Source organism: Lissotriton helveticus, chromosome 10 (genome assembly GCF_964261635.1).
Source record: "Lissotriton helveticus chromosome 10, aLisHel1.1, whole genome shotgun sequence".
Lineage (NCBI taxonomy): Eukaryota > Metazoa > Chordata > Amphibia > Caudata > Salamandridae > Lissotriton > Lissotriton helveticus.
In genome coordinates, this window is record NC_136071.1 from 385,151,605 (window position 1) to 385,172,173 (window position 20,569).

At 46.2% G+C, this 20,569-nt stretch overlaps 1 protein-coding gene across 2 annotated transcripts in view; it reads left to right on the forward strand.

Annotated features, from left to right (window-relative positions):
• The window catches only part of ABCB8 (ATP binding cassette subfamily B member 8), a 518,839-nt gene that overhangs the window by 82,823 nt on the left and 415,447 nt on the right, over positions 1 to 20,569 (forward strand). For both annotated transcript variants that reach the window (XM_078662778.1, XM_078662779.1), the window contains exon 2: positions 3,509 to 3,854. In XM_078662778.1, the coding sequence (XP_078518904.1) occupies positions 3,509 to 3,854 (346 nt within the window). The remainder of the gene's footprint in view (positions 1 to 3,508; positions 3,855 to 20,569) is intronic.

Consider the following 20,569-nt stretch of genomic DNA (forward strand, 5'->3'; position numbering starts at 1 on the left):
CTTCTCTTGGACAGTGAATCACTGGGTCACAAAGGAGCTGTCCAAAAATGAATAAGGAAGTGGGGATTGGAAGGGAAGGGACTAGGAACAATCCTTGTTAACCCTTCTAAGCCCCACTTCCTGATTCTTTAGGTCTCGGCTAAGCGCGCGGAAGCGCGTCTCGCCGAGAACCTTTTGTCGCCGTATCTGCTTTCCAGGAGACAATCCTGGCCGCGCGCATCGCCTTGGAGGCGATTTCAAACTGTCACGCGCACAAGTACGAGTGCTCAATTGACACACACACACGATCGCCCATGCACGCACCAACACATACAGAGAACCCGCCGTCGCCGTCACACACACACACACACACACGCACACGCACACGCACACGCACGCACACATGCACACACGCGCACCAAGACCCCCCCCCCCGCCCTTTTGCACTTACCGGCTCAATCTCGGGGGACTCCGCTCTCAGCACGCGGCAGGGGCAGGCACCGGGCATGTGCCTCATGCCCCCTCCGCAGCGTTCACGCTGCAGCTCTTCAACACTTGCGCAACATCCTACTGGCGGCCCCGGGGCTCTCCACCGAGCCCCGGGCGGCGAGACGCATTTCCTCCGCCTGCCTCCTCTTCCGGTCCGGACGCGGCCCGCCCCCGTCACAGGCGACCTTGCCTGACTTCCGGTGCGGCGGGATTCCGGGGGCAGTAAGAGTTATTTTTTTTTTTTATGTGCTCAAGAAGCTCTTTTTGATATTGCACTAAATTCTTCAGCTGGATGTTGACGTTCGTCTAGAGTACAGGCATTGCACTAATTTAGCACTGTTTTCTGTACTATAGTTTTTTCAGTTATATGGTCCTTCCAAGCCTATACTTGCTGCTCCATAGTGCTTTTAGAAGCAAGTTTTACTGAGTACTGGTACAGCTAACTCATACCTATTGCTACTATTACCAAATAAAATGTGACCACTCTCTTTACCATCCTTATAAGGGTGGAAGGCTGAGAACCTTGCAACGGTTCGAACTTGTGAGCTTCAGGTCACTGCATACAGAGGCGAGCTGTAGTATTCAAACTGGCCTAACCTCAGCAAGAATGACAACATTGCACATGTTGGAGCCCGTCTGCCCAGGCCATAGCACATCGCAGGAACTTCACATGGTATGATGAGCATGCAGGGAGTACGTTTTATTTTAAAATAGTCAACCTGAGTGGGTAGTGAAGTGACTACGGAAGCAGTTGGGCAGAGTCTGACAGCGTTTCAAGCAAGAAGCGAGGTACGGTCAGCTGGCAGGACGGAGCAGAGTGACCTGGCAGCAAGGTGGCTAAGTTTGGGAACCCAGCACAGGTCGGTGGTTTGTTATAATGCTCCCGGGTAGTCCCCCCGCACCCCTCGTAGTCGTGCTCGCCATACTCCCTGCCCTATCGCTGCCTCCAGCCCCGTTCCCCCCCCCCCCTCGAGTGTTCGGAGAGGGAGCGGGTGACAAGCTGCCTCTGCTGCGGGGGTAGTAGAGTCCCGTATGAGCCTTGCAGGATTGCTGGATTGGGGGCCATTTGAGGCTAGTGATAGCGAGAAGGCAGGCATTAGGTTGCGGTCCTCTTGACGGTGGTGAAGAAGTGGCCGGAATCAGCAAGTGCGGTTTGCGCCACATCGAGGGACCAGCGCGCCCCTATGCGTGTATTTGCTACTATGCATAGGCTCTCTCACAGTTAACTACCTAAAAATAAAGGCCACCTATAATTTGGAGCCATGTTTAGGTGAGATACAACTGTCCCTAGCGAGGAAACCCTATGTACAGTTTAGGCCCTGTTCTCTCCCTCTGCGTGCATTTTTTATTTTTATTTTGTTGCTGTGCATGTTTAGCCGTACTGACATCTTTTTGTCTAACACGGCCTACTTTGCAGGGCTGGCATAACGGTGCATAGATGCTTATAGCAGCTACAGGCCGCCCGCTTGTCGCACTCTATCCAGTCTCAGCTCTGTCTTTGTGTTTGTACTTGGATTACTTTCCTGTGTCTGTCTGGGTATTTTTCCGTCTTGTTATAGCTCACATAACCTATAGCAAAGCATATCCAGTGCATAGAAGGGTGCATTTTGAATGGATTTTTTGTGGGGTGATTACATGTGGATGGTGTCGATGGGACCCAGGATCTGCACCGGGCTGTCTATAAGATAAAGGATTCACCCTCCCAGAATAAAAAATAACTAGAATAGACCCTTTCAAACCCCTCAGAACACTTTTTTTGGGCCTACAATTTATTGACTTTTGTTGCAATTAGTGTTGCAATATTAAGCAATGCCAAAAGCTCAAACTTAATTACTGCGAGACCTATTGCATTGCAAATGCTTGTTTTTTCTGTTGGTGAGCGCATAGGGGTGATGGAGGAAGTGGGCTGACCCTCCCGTTTCTCCCCCTTCCTTCCCTTCCACCAACAGAAAACATTGTCTTAAGCTGATGGGCATGGAAAACGAAGAAGTAATAGATGCCCTTTGCCCTTTGCCCTTCCAGTAGCCCTGCCCACCAACATGCTCCTTGGATAGAGCTGGGAGGGACTAAGAAATCCTAGAAATCTAGGAAGGAATGAGTGTTTGGAGATTCTTTGTGCTTGAAAGATAGGGCCTAATTAAAAAATACTCCAGATTTACATGCGGAGATTAAATTAATTATTTTGTTGCCGTTCACAAAACAGTCCTAAAAGTAAAACTAGAAAACAGAGCAAGGCGCAGGTTTTGAGGCATATTACTGGAAATGTCATGTGGTATGATCGCAGAGATTTTCTTTTTTTTTCTCTCAGTTGGAAATTGTTTTTCCCAGTGGAGAAACACCTACGCCTACAATCGTTTCAAGTTTCAAGGAGAAACGTACCTCTTCTCATCTTGGAAGAGCAGTTAGCCAGCTCTTTACCGCAATAAAACTCCAAACATTTACTTGGTGTGAAAATGAACTCGTGAAGGGCTGCAAACTCTCCCGTTTTTGACATTCACAGACTGAAAAGGGAAACTAAGCCTTTTCTACCCAGTCCTCACCACTTGCATGGGGTGAACTACTGTACCCAGTTCGGAAGAGTAATTCAGGGGTAAATTCATTTCTAATTGTCAGGAATCCTGTGAATTCCTGACAGAAATTACTGAACACTTTTTTGGCCGTAAATCAGAAATGTCTTTCTGATTCAGACCAGTGAACATATAGTTATGACGAAAATGCCTTTGTGTATTAGCTTTTGAGGCAAATTCGGTGAGGGAGCATTCACAATTAATAACAAAAGGAAGGAGTACAGACACACCACACACAATCAGCAGACACACTGTATATCTGAGCAGCACACCTACACAGTCACCGTCCCCACTCTCTAAGTATCTCAAAATATGACCCTTGTGTATTTTCTTATGCTTGCTAACTTCTCTTGCTGAGGTGGTCAGATGGGTGACTGCTGTCTTTGCTGTTCTCAATGTATTCATAGTGGTTCCATCAGTTTGCAGAGTGTTTTTGTCTCCTTTCAAATAACCCCAGTATTTTTCTTTTCTAGTGTCCAGAATGTGCGCTTCTTGTTCTCCCGCAACTGGTTGACTTCAGGCACCACCTCTCAGCCCATCCAGCCACTGCGGCTTTATGCTCTGCTCCGCAAAGCTGTGCAATACAGTCCTCGGCAATGCTGGCGTCCCTTCCAAGTGGGGAGGGCAGTGTCCTTTCTGGTCGGACCTGCCCTGGTGACCTTTGGTGGAAGAGTGGTCTACTGCCAAATGGACTTCAACAACCACCATCTCGTAGTCGAACCAGAGAAGGAACATCAGGAAGTGGACCCTGAATTTAACTGGGCGGAGTTCTTCAAGTTCCTGCGACCTGAGACACTTGCTCTTGTGGCTGCTGTGGTGGTATGTTTGTTTATCCTATTAGTTTCTCCTCTTTATCCCTTTCTGCTCTCTCTACCTTTTCAATCCCCTTCTTCTCTCTTTTCTTTCATTATCGTATCTCCCCATCTTTGCCTCATCCTCTTCTACTTTCTCTTACCATCTTCTTCTAACTAACCTCCTTGTCATGTAAAACTGATTCCCTCAAAGTATCTAACCAAGTGAACCGTCCCTCACTACATCACTTTTCTCACTGTCTAACTGTAAAAAGTTTCTCATTTCCTGAACAAGAGAGACTTCCATCTTGCCTTTTACTGCGAGAAGCTCATCTCATTGCTTCAGATTGACTGACAGGCATCTCTAACTCTTTTGCCAAGAAAACCATAACTGATCCAATAGCCTGAGGACAGACTGAACAAGCATTGGCATAGCCAGTAGGTCTCACTTTGGGGTCAAGGTAGAGGTAACTTGATCGCACGGATGTATTATAGAGGTCACAGTGAGACCCATAAAGGTGAAGACATTAATTTAAAATTGTTTTTTTTAAACGTGCAGGTATTCGCGGATCCACTGCGGCACTCAACGCAGCCATGTGTGGATCTGTGAATCCTGCTGTAACTTAACAGTAAGTTCTGTTGTTCATGAGACGTTTCAGGGTGATCCGTTAAGTGGGGGCTGAGGAAAAGGGGGTTCAATCAAAGTGCATTTTCCCATTTTAATTCCCATAGGAATGCTTTGTTGAAACTACAGCCTGAACTGCTGGACCGAATTACACCAAATTTGGCCGAAAGGTAGATGTTGTTACGCAGATTGTGCATTTTGTTATTTGGTGCCAATCCGTTCAGTCGTTTTTCAGAAATTTAAGCTGAAAATTAAAGTGATATCTCTGGTTGCCTAGCCTTTGTGAAAAAAAACTATCTCGTGCAGGGAAATGCACAGCTCTGACTGGCTGCCAATACTTGCTGCTATCGTGGAATTCTGCTTCAACGAGTCCTAAAAAATTTTGAAAATAAAGAAAAGGGGGAGGGTAGGAAAACCCTGGCCCCCAATCCATGGTCTTGGGGTGTCGCAGGGACCAAGTCACGTCATAAAAGCATTTTTTTTTTAATTAAAAATTTGCTGCAACATTTGCGAATTTGCTGCAAAAAAAAAGCACGGGCTCCTGTGCTTGCTTTTAAATAATCCCCGGGTGGGCCAGTCCTGGAGGCATATCATAAATGAAGGAGGTGGGCGCACAAACACCCCCTCCTAGGGCTTAGCAAAACCCCAGGGACCACCACCACGGGGACCCAGCTGTCCTGGGGACTGCCACCTCCCCGGGCTAATTGCAATAATATGGGTGGGCCTCGTGGACCCCTCCTGCCCCAGGGACCACCACCTCCCTGGAACTTTTTATATTTGGCTTGGGGGCCTAATAGATCCCCCAGGCTCCAGGGAGGTCCCAGGGACCACCACCTCCCTGGAGCCAAACTCTAAATTTGGAGAGCGGTCACGTGACCCCTCCCCGAGCTGTTCTCCGCCCCTGGGAATGCCACCTCCCTGGGACAGGCCCTAAAAGAAGAAAGGAGGGGGGCGCGTGGCCCTCTCTCCAAGAGCCATCCCTGCGGATGACCCTGGAGGGTGGCGGTCCCCAGGACCATTCCTGGGGATGCCACCCACCAGGGCTGGCTCCAGCAGTATCCAAGGGTGCCCACCTCAGGGGATGAAGTCCCCTTGGCTGCTGGGGCTCCTTAGGGGCCTACAAGACCTCCTGTTATCTCCAGTAAACTCCACACAGTGGGATTGCTGAGAGGCGAACGGCGGCCATGACCCCATTATCCACCACGCTGCAAAAGCACCTCTTGGCGCACTGCTAGTGGGGGGAAGAGGACCCCTTGCCTCCTAAGGGCCTCAGGACCAAAGTGGACTTTTTTCCCCAAGCAGCAGTGTGCCAGGAGGCCCATTTGAAGAGTGATGGAGAGAGGAGGCGTGGCCTCTGACATTCTCTCAGCAATCCAGCTATGTGGTTCTTACTGGATGTAACAGCAGGGCTAGTTGACCCCCAAGGAGCCTCAAGAGCCAAGGGGATTTAATCCCCGAACTCGTAGTGTGCTAGGAGGCACGTTTGCAGAGTGGTGGAGAAAGGGGGCGTGGCTACAGAAAACCTCTAGCGGTACAAAAGGGGGTGGTGATGGACGGAGCATCTGAATCAATCAAACACTCACACCCAGTCAAAAGATCTGGGTTTAATCCATCACCGTTCTTTAGCCCACTCTGCCACCCCAGTTCAGACATGGCTATATGCAAATCAGTCTGACCCTGTGCCTCATGGGAACAGTCCAGCCCGAACTGCCAAGCCATGTCTTCCCTGGACCGGAAACAAGCTTCCGAGGACCGGTTTCTGGCATTCCAGCCGTCTTCAGCCCGGCTTGCTTGAATCCAGTGGCAAAGTGAGCAAGGGACTCGCGTCTGAGCATACCCTGCCACACTTATGGCGGCCAAAAGCGGTACAAAAGGGGGTGGTGATGGACGGAGCATCTGAATCAATCAAACACTCACACCCAGTCAAAAGATCTGGGTTTAATCCATCACCGTTCTTTAGCCCACTCTGCCACCCCAGTTCAGACATGGCTATATGCAAATCAGTCTGACCCTGTGCCTCATGGGAACAGTCCAGCCCGAACTGCCAAGCCATGTCTTCCCTGGACCGGAAACAAGCTTCCGAGGACCGGTTTCTGGAATTCGAGCCGTCTTCAGCCCGGCTTGCTTGAATCCAATGGCAAAGTGAGTAAGGGACTCACGTCTGAGCATACCCTGCCACACTTATGGCGGCCAAAAGCGGTACAAAAGGGGGTGGTGATGGACGGAGCATCTGAATCAATCAAACATTCACACCAAGTTAAAAGATCTGGGTTTAATCTATCACCGTTCTTTAGCCCACTCTGCCACCCCAGTTCAGACATGGCTATATGCAAATCAGTCTGACCCTGTGCCTCATGGGAACAGTCCAGTCTTCCCTGGACCGGAAACAAGCTTTAGAGGACCGGTCTCTGGCATTCCAGCCGTCTTCAGCCCGGCTTGCTTGAATCCAATGGAGCAGAACAGAAAACCTCTAAGCAAACCCACTGTGTGGGACTTGCTGGTGGTAACAAGAGGGGTAGTTGGTCTCCAAGGACCTTCAATAGCTAAGGGTACTTCATCTCCCTACTAGTAGTGCCCCAGGAGGAACGTTTGCAGAGTGGTAGAGAAAGGAGACGTGGCCTCCTACCAGGTCTCAGCGATCCCGCTGTGTAGGACTTACTGGAGGTAACAGGAGGTGTAGTTGGCCCCCAAGGACGTCCTTGATGGCAACTACTCCTGTTATCTCCAATAAGTCCCACACAGCCTGATTGCTAAGAGGTTTCTCTTCTTTAACTGTGGTCAAAAGTTAATAGCTACAAAATCTGGGTCCCCGACTGATCCCTGTCCCCCCACTATAATATATTTGGCCTCGGATAAGATCAGTACCAAACTAACTCCGCTTCTGAATAACATCATTAGTTCTGGAACCTATGCAGTCTCGATCCACTCGATGTGAAAAACTATCGACCTATATCCTGCCTGCCACTGGTGGCAAAAATACTAGAAAAATCAATTAATCAAGATCTAATTGGTTATTTGGACGCAAATGACCTTCTGAATTCCACACAACATGGTTTTAGACCAAGGCAGTCCACAGAGTCGGCTCTAATCATGGCAACGGAGGAAATACGCAAGCAGCTGCACTGAGGAGGAAGATCCGCCCTGATACTATTTGACCTATCAGCTATGTTTATACAGTGAATCATCTAGTACTGATGCAAGGCTGAAGGCAATAGGAATTTAAGAGGCGGCTCTAACCCTTCTCACCTCATTTCTTACTGCATGGGAACAGAGGGTGTGTTGGGATCGTTTTACATCAGAGAGGTTTTCCCTCCCATGTGGTGTTCCGCAGGGCTCAGCCTTGTCACTAAATCTATTTACCATATATGTTAGGCCTCTGGCCAAGTTAAAGAGGGCTCACGGGTTCTCGCTGGTAACTTATGCCGATTCAGCCAACGAGAGTCACTGTTCCTATCAGAAGAGAGAGAAAGTAAGGAAAAGGAACTCTGGTCGTCCTACTACTCTGTTTGTGGGGGACAGTGTGTTGTGATCTTGATGCCCTCACACACCCCGAAGGATGTCATGCTTCATCATTGGGCTGTTGCTCCTCGTCGGGCCTGCGCTGCAATGAACGACGGGTCCCCCGAAGGGTCACTTTTTCGGAGATCTTTTGATAAAGCTGGGTGCGTGCATGTGGGTGAGAGGCTATGAAGTCCTAATGTGAAGTTAAAAAATGACTGGAGGGGTAGTAAGTGAAGTTATTGAAAAAGGAAGTCCCTCTGTCATTGTTAAAAACCAGAAAGGTGGTGCTGCTGTGAGGGGAATAATCAAGAAACACCAAAGGGCCTTGACTCTACTCAGTAAGGCTGAGTCAATATAACAATAAAACGAAACAATTGCCAGTACTGAGCAACAGCTCAAACACTTTTGTTGAAACAACAGTACCCTATGAATGAAACATATGGTCCGTACTTATTACTAAATCCACAGTTATTTATTAATTAACTCATTTATAGCATATATTTCTCAAACATTTTTTACATGTGCGTCAATTAAAACATACAAAAGAGAGAAAAGACTATATACACAACATAACTATTCAACAGAAATTCTCCTCAAGAGACCACCAACAGATCAATTCAACCATTCAAACATACCTCACACTCATTCAATCAAAACATTCTTCTCCAGAACTCCTATCATCCAAACTGCACACCAGATGGAGCAAAAAAATCATTCTACATGACCCCAAATCCGGCGTACAACACTCACACTCCCTGAAACAAACAACCAGATCAATAACAATGAAATCCAAAAAGATTGTAGGAGAGCACAACTATACACCATTTACTATAATCAGCAACTAAATAATTGCAAATACAACTAAATTTCACAGAAATGGTTTGTTTGACCAGGGGCAAGGTCGACGCGTTTCAAACCCAGCTATTTGTGGGTTCTCATCAGGACCGTAAGTTTCTATAAGAAAGACAAAACAACAATGCTTTAGAAAGTGTCCTATCATCACTGGACATACCGATAACGACCACCATTGTAAGCCGCCTACCTTCTCAACTTCGCAGGACAGAACAGTCGTTTTCAGAAGAATAGATGTAGATATGCTGTAGAAACAGACATAAAACAAATACAAAAAAGACTTAAAGCTAATGACCTAACCCCTCTATCTAGCAAGTCTTGCCATAATATGGAAGGGCGCTCACCTCCAATAATACTTGGTCATAAGAAACCTTTCTTTTAGGCTGATCGCGGTCCCAGAACGACCTGTTAAAGGGAACACTGCTGTAAATATTTACCAGTACATCAGGGGCAAGATAACCATCAGAGTGGCCAATGATTTGGACTCACCTAAGCGGTCTGGCCAAGAGGCTCTCAATGCTTGGTTCCACCCGGTCGATACAGCACGCTGCTCTGGGGGCGGGAGGTGGTGGTTAAGTTCGTGTTTGGCTCGGAGGGCAAATACTATGCTGGATAGATCTGGCCGCGATCAGAAAAAAGCATTGCCAACCATATAGTAAGGGCGGCATTACCATAACTGAAAGGTGCTTCTCTTAGAAGCATGATGGGTTTGGCACCTGTAATGGGCCATCACAAATGCGGGTCTAGTTCCTTCTGCGACCAAACACCCAAAGGAGTTGTGTTTTCACACTAGGGTATCAACTGGAGACACAAAAGATTCACAAATTGCAAATCAAAGAATGTTATCTATGGAATCTTGTGCCCTTGCCCAAAATTGTATGTGGGTAAGATCAGCTAGGAAGTATGCCAACGAGTTAGGCAGCATAAATCAAGACTAAGAAGAAATGTTGCGAATGCCCCCTTAGTCAACCATTGGAAATCAAAAGAACATCTAGAGAAAAATCTTAAATGGACTGTCATTTCTAAAATTGAGGTGGACCCTCGAGGTGGGGACATGGACAGGAAATTGAGCCAACGAGAGGCATTGCCGATTATGAAATTTAATACAGCGATTCACGGATTGAACGAGGTATCTGAAATTTTTAGATCATGAACAGGAGATGAGAAACATTTTTGGGCTGTGTTTTTACAACTCGGGGGCATTCGGCGGGTTAAGTGCAATGCTGCCAATGTATTAGTGTAAGGGATGGATTGACATCGACTCGCTGGCCCCTTTAAGTATGGACGGCAGTGGCCACTTCATGGTTGGTTGTTGAAGAGAAACGTGTGTACGATGGAGGCTTAACCATCGTTTTTTGATCATGCATGTTACTTGTGATACGAGCAATTGATACTTCCTAGACAAGCACTGCTAGCAGAATGCTTGTTTCGCTTGACGACAAGTCCTCCGTGTTGTTGAATGAAATTGGTCGCACGGAAACATCATTGAGGTTCGTGACTGAATAAACCAAGAAACCAGGAACCAGTGATCACATCCATTGTGTGTATATGATAAAGTTATACACAACATTAACATCTGTAACTTGGTCGAAGTATACTCGACTTGAGTAAAGCGCTACCAATAACATTTTTTCAGTGTTTTGGTAACCACAGCAACCAGGGCGTGGTCACGCCTAGGAAGCCACGCCCCCGTTGTTCATCGCCGCTATTGAAATACGACATGCCCGAATGGTGACGTTGCACCTCCCATCAGCTCTTGAGGGAACTGATGTCACACGCAGGAATTAGAGTCCGTGGACGCCACTGCCAAGAGAAAAGTACTTCTGAATCGGGTAATCTGATCGTGGCCTGATCTATCCAGCGTAGTATTTGCCCTCCGAGCCAAACACAAACTTAACCACCACCTCTCGTCCACAGAGCAGCATGCTGTATCGACCGGGTGGAACCAAGCATTGAGAGGCTCTTGGCCAGACCGCTTAGGTGAGTCCAAATCATTTACCACTCTGATGGTTATCTTGCCCCTGACATACTGGCAAATATTTACAGCAGTGTTTCCTTCAACAGGTCGTTCTGGCACCGCGATCAGCCTAAAAGAAAGGTTTCTTATGACCAAGCATTATTGGAGGTGAGAGCCCTTCCGAATTATGGCAAGACTTGCTAAATAGAGGGGTTAGATGACATTAGCTTTAAGTCTTTTTTGTATTTGTTTTATGTCTGTTTCTACAGCATATCTACATCTATTTTTCTGAAAAAGGCTGTTCTGTCCTGCGGAGTTGAGAAGGTAGGCGGCTTACAATGGTGGTCGTTATCGGTATGCTCAGTGATGATAGGACACTTTCTAAAGCATTGTTGTTTTGTCTTTCTTATAGAAACTTACGGTCCTGATGAGAACCCACAAATAGCTGGGTTTGAAACGCGTCGACCTTGTCCCTGGTCAAACAAACCATTTCAGTGAAATTTAGTTATATTTGCAATTATTTAGTTTCTGATTGTAGTAAAAGGTGTATATTTGTGCTCTCCTACAATCTTTTTGGATTTCATTGTTATTGATCTGGTTGTTTGTTTCAGGGAGTGTGAGTGTTGTACGCCAGATTTGGGGTCATGTAGAATGATTTTTTTACTTCATCTGGTGTGCAGTTTGGATGATAGGAGTTCTGGAGAAGAATGTTTTGATGAGTGTGAGGTATGTTTGAATGGTTGAATTGATCTGTTGGTGGTCTCTTGGGGAGAATTTCTGTTGAATAATTATGTGGTGTATATAGTCTTTTCTCTCTTGTATGTTTTCATTGACGCACATGTAAAAAATGTTTGAGAAATATACTCTATAATTGAGTTAATGAATAAATAACTGTGGATTTAGTAATAAGTACCGCCCATATGTTTCATTCATAGGGTACTGTTGTTTCAACAAAAGTGTTTGAGCTGTTGCTAGTACTGGCAATTGTTTCGTTTTATTGTGAGGGGAATTATGGCCCTCTGTAGCTAGGTGTGTAGCATAACCCTAATGGATAAGCTTTTAGGTCGATATGTTTCGCGCTAATTCGCGGTCTCTGGAGGAGATCCAAAAGCGCTTCTTCAGGACCAATAAAGAAAATGTATAAAGATTTGGAGAGATAATGGCCTATAGTAATCTAGTGCCACTGGGAAAGTGTGGGAGTAGTACTCTGCAAACTTACCCTGATGACACGCAGATCGTCATCTCCATTTCCTCAAATGCCTAAATTCTGGCAGGAAGATTTCACAGTTGTCTGAAGCAAATCACGGGGTGTATGCATCAGGGATATCTCAAGTTAAGCAAAGCCAAAACTTAGGTCATGGAGTTTGGGACAGGGCCTCCTCTTTGGGGTCCATTTTGGTGGTCGGCAGAAGCAGGGCACTGCCCAAATCCCTTGGTAAAAGTTAGGAACCTAGGATTTCTGTTTGATGTCCAGCTAAACTTTGCCAGACAGATCAGTCAGGTGACATCATCCTGCTTTTATCGGTTGAAAATCCTGCATAAAGTCCTAGCTTTTGATCCCTTAAAACCTAAGAAAAGTGCTTATAGTCGCGCTAGTCTTCTCCTGTATCGACTACTGTAATGCAGTCTTTCTGGGCATTGACAAATGCCAATTGTTAAAAACTTTAGTCACTGCAAAATGCAGCAGCTCGAGTGCTACTCAATATTCCAAAATAACATCATATCTCAAGTAACGTTAGGGAGCTTCATTGGCTACTGATCAAGCAGCGCATTGAGTTTAAGGCTTTATGTCTGGTGCATAAAGCACTGTATGGTGGCGGGTCTGGGGACCTACAGAAACTTTTTCAGTGGTTTTTACCAAATCGGAAGCTTAGATCTGCCAACAAAGAATTAGTTCAAGCCGCCAGGATCTATTAGGCCAGATGGGGAGGTAGAAGTCTCTCATACTGAGCATCGAAGCTCTGGAATGAACTACCTGCCAGCATTAAGTGTCAAAATTCCAGACCCCGGGTACAGGAAAATGCTTAAGACCTGGCTTTTCACTGCAAGGGAATAAAGCTGTTTACACCCAACTGCTGTTTGCTCCCCTGCTACCCAAGACACCCCGGCATTTGTGCGCTCTACAAGTTGTCTACTCGCCTACTTACTTAGGTCTTTGGAGGGCACGCCCCCTTTATCTGCCACTCTGCAAATGTGGCTCGTGGTGCACTACTGGTTGGGGATTGAAGTCCACTTTACTCCTGAGGGACCTTGGGAACCAAGAAGCCCCCCTGGCATCTCTTGTATGTCCTACGCAGTGGGATTTCGGAGAGCTGGCCGAAGGCCCAGCCCCCTTTCTCTACCACACTGCAAATGGGACTACTAGTTAAACAAGCATTAGTGAATGCAGTAGGTTTTGCCTATGTAATTAACATTTTTTTGGTAAGTTTTAAGTTGGTGAGCAGTTGTGCAATATGAGTTAAAAAAAAAACTCTGTAAAGTGTTATGACCTTTTTTTTTCAGAAAGCATTTTCCTGCGTACCAATGTACTTTTTACCCCCACTCCCCTCCCCAAAAAACGTTTAGGTGAAGGAAACACCAACGTAAACATCTTTCATGTAAAAAAAAAAAATACAATAGGCACAAACATATCACTGCCCAATTTAATTGTGTTGGGTAAATTAGACTTCTGCGACACAGAGGTGGTTCTTTGGCAACATTGATTAAATATTAAGTACTGTGGTATGAGTTTTTCAATTAAGGCGTGTAACAAGCACGTCATCTTGGCAAACGAACAGTAAATGCCTCCGCTCAGCTTTGTTTAGGAGAGGAGAGAGGGTTTTATTACTGACTGTGACCCCCTTCTGTAAACATTTTAAGGCTCTGCACATTTCAGTGATGATAATGGGTCCCAGGGGGACTTGGCACGAGCCGATGTCCCCCTGGGAGAATTCGCGCGGTGGAGCGGGCCACGCATTGTGATAGGGCAGTGGGAAGAAAGGGGAGGGTTTAGTGGGGTTTTTTTGGGTAGCGAGGGAGGGTTTGACGTCATTCACGTCAGGAGGAGCAGTGGCGCAGAATCGTTTGTGAGCTGCATTTTTTCTGTCAGCTGAGAAGCGTCCTGTCAGGTGAAATTCCGGCGGCCGGAGGCAGAGCGTCGATGTTACCAGGGCGGAGGAGGACGCTGTGAAGTAGGCATTTCGCATGCTGATAGAGGCGTAACAGTGTGACCTGCTCCGGACGGGCGCCCCATTAGACGACGAAGGAGGTGTACAGAGACTAAGTCGGGTGGCAATTATGAAGGGTGAGTCACGTAATTGCAGCGTGTAGGCTGCTTGCAGGACGTGCTGTTTGTCTACGCCAGGTGTGCCTGCTCTGCGCAACGGACAGCAGGTTTAGTTTGTGGCCCACAACTTCAAGGGGGCTAGCGCTCCATTTTTTCCAAAGTTCGGACATGTGAACAGTGGCTGCCACGTGGGGGCGTGGCAGTTGGACAAATCGAAAGGCGTTTTTATCATTACAAACAGCAGCAATTGTACGCATTAGACATTGCTTCCACGGAAACAAGGGGGTGCAAACTTTAGGGCTGTTTTGATGCCAAAGACAGAGGTCCCCCATTCCCAAAGCATGCTGTGGACCAACCACAGGTGCATTTTCAGGATAATTTGTTTTACAGACGCTCTTCTGGTGGAGGACTTTCTTTTGCAGAAAGGGTTTGCGAAATGGTCTTTAAGGTTTGTCGGTCAACGTCCCCGCATGGATAGTACTTCAGACACAGACTTTGTGGCGGTGTTTTCCAGCTCCTACGCAGCCTCCACGCCACCCGCAAGTGTATGTTTGACTCTTCTCTGGGTTCCCAGCAGGGACAATGGGTGTGGGTGAACGCTCGCACTTGTCCAGTGACGAACAGCAGGATGTACATAAGGATCAGGTAATTGGTAAGTTTATGGCGGTTCCTGGCTGGAGGGGCAGAGGAATTGTGTCTCAGTGTTCTTTTTTCAACAGGGCGCAGCAAAGTGCGGTTTTTGGTAAATCAAAGTTTATCTGAGGCGGATCTGTTGCGGATTTAGGGATAGCGGACGGGCGCTCTCAGCGGAGGCCTGTGACCTTTTGGGGGAATTATGATGGGGGCTTGGTGATGGCGAAATGCCAAGTACAACTTTTGATGGAAACAATCTCAGTTTGGGTTCAAGTGAATATGATGGGCATGATAAAGAGACTGTGGATCGTCATGTTGACCTTTTGTCTCAGGTTGCGGCTTCTGGCTTGGTCAGTCAGGAGTTGGGAATGGGGGGAAGGGGTCCTTTCACGTTTGCTAGTTTTTTACAGAGAGCTGGAGCGGTTTTCTCAACAGCTTTTAGGGACAGAGGCCGGGCGCTCTCAGCGGAGTCCTGTGACCTATTTAGGGGAGTAGGATGGGGGCATTGGTGATGGTGAAAAGCCAAGTACGCTTTTTGATGGCCACAATATAAATTTGGGGTGAAAATGATGAATATGATGGGCATGGTGAAGAAAATGTTGAACCGCATCTTGGAATTTTGGCGGGATGCAGCTGCTGGCTTGGGTAGTCAGGAGTTGGGATTGGGGGGAAGGGGTCAATTCACGCCTGCTAGTTTTTACGGTGATCTGGAGCGGATATTCAACGGTTCGCAAGAGGCGTGGCGGTCATCATGGGCGTGATGATTCTAATGGTTTTCAACAAAAGGGGCGTTACAGCTAACTTCAAGTAAGAAGGTCTGTGGGTTGCGGGGTCGCGGCCTTTGACGAACGGCACTGTGATCAATTAAGGGGGTGGGGTTGTGGGGAGGGCAAATGTTCGTTTTGTTTCAGAAAAAATGTTTGCCAGGTAATGCCACAGTTAGGTTCCGTTCTTCAAGGCATGGTTGTGTGGGTACGTAGTCCCAGTCCGGTACTGAATGTGGTTAGTAATCAACAGGTTTTGGTTCAAGTTCCAAGTCGAAAGAAATTGCTTTATATGGGCTTGTTATGCCATTGGGGCACGCATCTCGCTTGAGTAGTCTAGCCAAAAGATTTGGACACACGAATTCGGGGATGAGAGATTTGCAGGCTCGAAAGGCTCTTACCTCGGGTAAATTACAGGATATGTTCGAATATCTTAATGAGTTCACGGTTGTGGAAGCTGCTGCCACGTTATTCTGGGGGGGGGGTTTTAATTCGGTTTTTGCATTGGTTTTTGAAGGCTCTCGTTCTCAGCGTGGGGTTGACAATTTGAAGTCGGTGTCCGATTTACCACAGGTGGTCTGTGCGAAATGGGACAAAGAAGTACAGTGGGGCAGGTTAGCGGGTCCGTTGTTTCAGTGTCCTCTACCCAATTTGATGGTATCTCCTTTGGTCCACCTCTTGGACTTTGAACTGCTTGGGATGTTTTTTGGGGTTGCGTTTTTATGTTGTTTCGTGTTTTCACCATGATTTGTTCCTTCTCTTGTGCTTTTCGTAACATTCGGCATCTTTTATAATGGTGCTTGGTGACGGGCTCTGGTCATACATCTGATTGTCATTACCTGTGATGAATTTTTGCTCTTTGGTCAGGAAACGCAGTGATCATTGTGCTACAGTTTTGGAGTGTTTCCAAGGGCTGGCAAAGAGTTGGGTGCCATTGGCTTAAAAAACAAAAAAACGGAGAGCCCACCTACCAGATTGACAGACATTCTTGGACATCGAGATCGTTACGGAGGTGATGATTGCCCGCTTGCCAGTGGATGAGGTGCAATGAAAGTGAGAGCTTGTTGCGTGAAGGGCTCAGTAACAAGACGATTGAGATCAGGCAGGTGCAGCGGCGGATTGGATATTTCAACTTCGCTTGTTGAGCGTTGGAAGCAGTTGAGCGCTCTGCAGACGACCTGGGTTTGCTAGGTCGGGGGTTTTCGTTTACATACCATTGCATACGATTGATTACAGCTGTGTAAGATGATTTGGTAATTTGGCTGAGGTTAGCGGAGGATTTCATTGGTGTTTCCGTCAATCTTTCTGGATGATGACATGGTTTGGCAGGTGCAAATCTTTTCAGATGCCTATGGAGTTCGAGGCTTTGGGCTATTTTGGGAGGGGTGTTTGGGTGCGCTGGGTGTTGGCCGGTACATTGGTTCCATCAAGGCTGGAGTATTGCCTCCCTGGATTTCTTTCCTATATGGGTGGCTTTACAGGTGTGGGGGGAGGATTTCAGGGATCGTTGTGTCTTTTTTTCATATGGTCAATGTGTCTGTTGTGAATTTAGTCAACTGGCTCAATATCAGATGCTGGCTCGTGGTAATTGGCAGACATTTCGTTCGTCGGTTCCAAGGGAGGTCGGATACCAGACTGAGATTCCTTCGGACCTCTGGGTCCTGGGGGAGTGGGGAGGGCTGTTTTGGTGAACCAGACGCATTTAACGACAAGCGTGGTCCGCGTTTCTGGACTTATGCTTCTTCACAGGCTCAGGGTGGTGCGGCAGTTGGTAATGTGGAGTTCAAGTTAAGTTTGTGTTGTCTTGGATGGTCAAAGTTTTGTTCCACATGACTATTTCAGGCAAACTCGCGGGTCTTTCCTGTCATAGTCAGTTGTTTTTGGGGATAGATTTACAGGTCAGGGTTTCTTTTGTTGTGTAGGATGTTGAATGGTTTTGGGCAGCACAGATGGTACATGTGCATTTCGCAGGGTCTATACAGTTTTAAAAAAAAGAAAACGGAAGCAAACTTTCAGTTCTTTGCCTTGCGGGAATCAGTTACGTTTGATCTTGTACAACGGATTTTTTCGGTTGTTTGCCTAGTTGTTGTTATAATGAGTTTAGGGTGTGCATGATATGGATTTTTTTTGGCGCTTTGTGTGTTTCGGAATTAGTGGGTTTAAGAACCACTAATTCTTAAACCCACTTGGGTATCTTAACGGCTGACATACCAGTTTTGAATGGTTTGGTTTTATACATTTGGTTAGGACAGTCAAAAACAGATCAAAGGGAAAAAAGGATTTGGATACAGTTGGGCGGGAGTGGGGTGATGGTTTGTTGTCCGTTGGGTGAATGGGAATCCCCTTTTTAAAGTCTCCTTCGTTGCGTCCTGGGGTTTTGACTTTTGTCTCCATTATGGAGGCAATATTACTTGTTCCCAGTTGGTAGTAGTTTTGAGGAAGGTGTTATCCTCGGCAAGGAAAAATATTTTGTTATCTGGGACTCATATTTTACAAGTGGTGCTGCTACAGAGGCATCCAGATTGGGGTGGGGGAGGGAGGATATACAACTAATTGGCCGTTGGGCATTTGATTGCGGTTATAGATATGTTCGTCATTGGAATGCATTCCACGTTGTCGGGCTGCTGGTTAATTTTGTTTCTTAGGTTTGGTTGAGTTTTTATAATTTCCATGGAAAAAGAGGACATGGATGGTAGGACATTCTTTGTAGAGTGGTCAGCTGTTTTTGTGGAACAACCAATTGTGGGAGAAGTTTGGTTTTGCACAGTAAAGAGCGTGAAGTATTGGGGACAGGGTTTGGGGGGAGGAAGTGGAGAGATCTGTTTCCCTTATTGTCCAAATTTTCACATGAGTGGGAATTTTCGGATTTATAAATCATACAATGAGGAGAGATTGTTCTGGTGGCGCGCTCAGGTTTGTCGCTTATGAAGCAGGTGAAATTAGATTTAGCTGCGGTAAGAGACAATTGGGTTGGTACTGCTGTGGGATGGACAGAATTGGTTTATTGACAGCACTGGAGGGGAGCTTGTAATCATGCAGCAGTGAGGAAAGATCGTTGGAAGTTGAATAGAGACATGAAAGTATATTGCACGTCCATGGGTTTTTGCTGTCTTGGTACACGAACATATTTCGGGCAAGGGTCTTCATTTATTCAGATGGATGGGGTGCATTTTGTTCCAGATGGGGACAGGCATATTATTTTAAGGAGTTATGGGATTTGTTGGCGGGTTTCTGCATTATTGCTTTGGTTTGTACTTCCTAGGTCAATTAAGTTTCTTTTCTTCACATTTTTGTGTTGGGCAGGAAAACTCTCTGGTTTTCCTGGGTGGCGTTTTCTTTGGGGGGGATAGGATAGTCTAGAGCGGACGTATCCTTTCCCTCTGGGGGTGGGGGGAGGTTAGGTGGAAAATTGAAAAAGGGGAAAGATTGAAGAGAATAACATTGGTTTGGAATTTTACATTTTGGGGATTTACAACTGATGAAATGGTTTGGGAATTTGTGATTTAAAGTCAGTAGGGGGAAATGTGTTGGGGAAATATCTCAAAGGTTTATGGATATATTAAATGTAAAGAGTTGGAGTTCTGTTTTTGACTGTCCTAAAATAAAAGTGACCTTTTATGCTATTAAAGAGATATGCGTGGAGTGTTCTCATTGCGCGATAGGTCCCAGGGGGACTTGGCACGAGCCGATGTCCCCCTGGGAGAATTTGCGCGGTGAAGCTGGCCACGCATTGTGATAGGGCAGTGGGAAGAAAGGGGAGGGTTTAGTGGGGGGGTTTTTGGGTAGCCAGGGAGGGTTTGACGTCATTCACGTCAGGAGGAGCAGTGGCGCAGAATCGTTTGTCCCACCCACCCTTCCCTATATTTAGGTTCTGGGATTTTTTCTTTTCTTTTATTAAAAAAATAATAATAATAATAATAAAATTAAAATTAAAAAAAAGAAAAAAGGAAAAATTAAATAAATAAAGGGGAAAAAAAATTGTCACGTTAGGGCAGTCTTTACAGTTCTCCATTCGTGTTTTTGTTTCTTTTTAGGCGTTTTCTTTGGGGGGGATAGGATAGTCTAGACCGGACGTATCCTTTCCCTCTGGGGGTGGGGGGGAGGTTAGGTGGAAAATGGAAAAAGGGGAAAGATTGAAGAGAAAAACATTGGTTTGGAATTTTGCATTTTGGGGATTTACAACTGATGAAATGGTTTGGGAATTTGTGATTTAAAGTCAGTAGGGGGAAATGTGTTGGGAAAATATCTCAAAGGTTTATGGATATATTAAATGTAAAGAGTTGGAGTTCTGTTTTTGACTGTCCCAAAATAAAAGTGACCTTTTATGCTATTAAAGAGATATGCGTGGAGTGTTCTCATTGCGCGAAGCTCTGTCAACTACCCTGTAAATTCATGCAGCCAGACACGTGAAATGGTGGTGATGTCACTGCTGCCGTAATTTTATAGGCTGGGCACATGCAAACACTAGAGCGCTGCTTCGATACATTGGCGCCTCTAGAATCCCCAGACAAGTAACCAGAAAGTAAAATCAAATGGCTAAATCAAGAGCAATTTTTTTCAAAAAGATGAAAGTTGTACCCTGCACACAACATGGACTAAAAAGTGCAAAAGTGCAGTAAACGTATGCCCCTCAAACATAGTGTCAGCAGAATGGTTCCCACCAGCCCCCAAACACAGTTACCTCCTCTGTGCCATGGCCGTCATTTTATGACATGGGCACATGCAAAGCGCTCCTAATACCTTCAGGTTGCATTCGCGCTTTCTAAAATTGCTTTAAATAAAGAACAAACAGTGGCAGGAGGAGAAGATAAGGCGCACAAGCAGTGGTGAAGGGTAAAGCAGCATGTGGGAGCCAGAGGGCAGGGAGAGCGCAACCCAAAACAAAAAGCCCAGCGGAATGAAACAACAGAACTAGTGCTCGTCTGAAGTGCAGCGAAGAAAGTATAATGCTCACCGCTTTTGGCTTGTGGAATTTGGAGGTCCTGTGAATTCTGCTGACGCTGAATGTATGTTACATACAAAACCTTAAAAAAAATAGTTCCACAAAAGCGGATGGAAACCGTTCTTAGAAAGTACGGCACAATTTCATGAGTGCTTTGAGGAACATTTGTTTATTTACAAATGTATGCGAGTATTGTGATAAAAT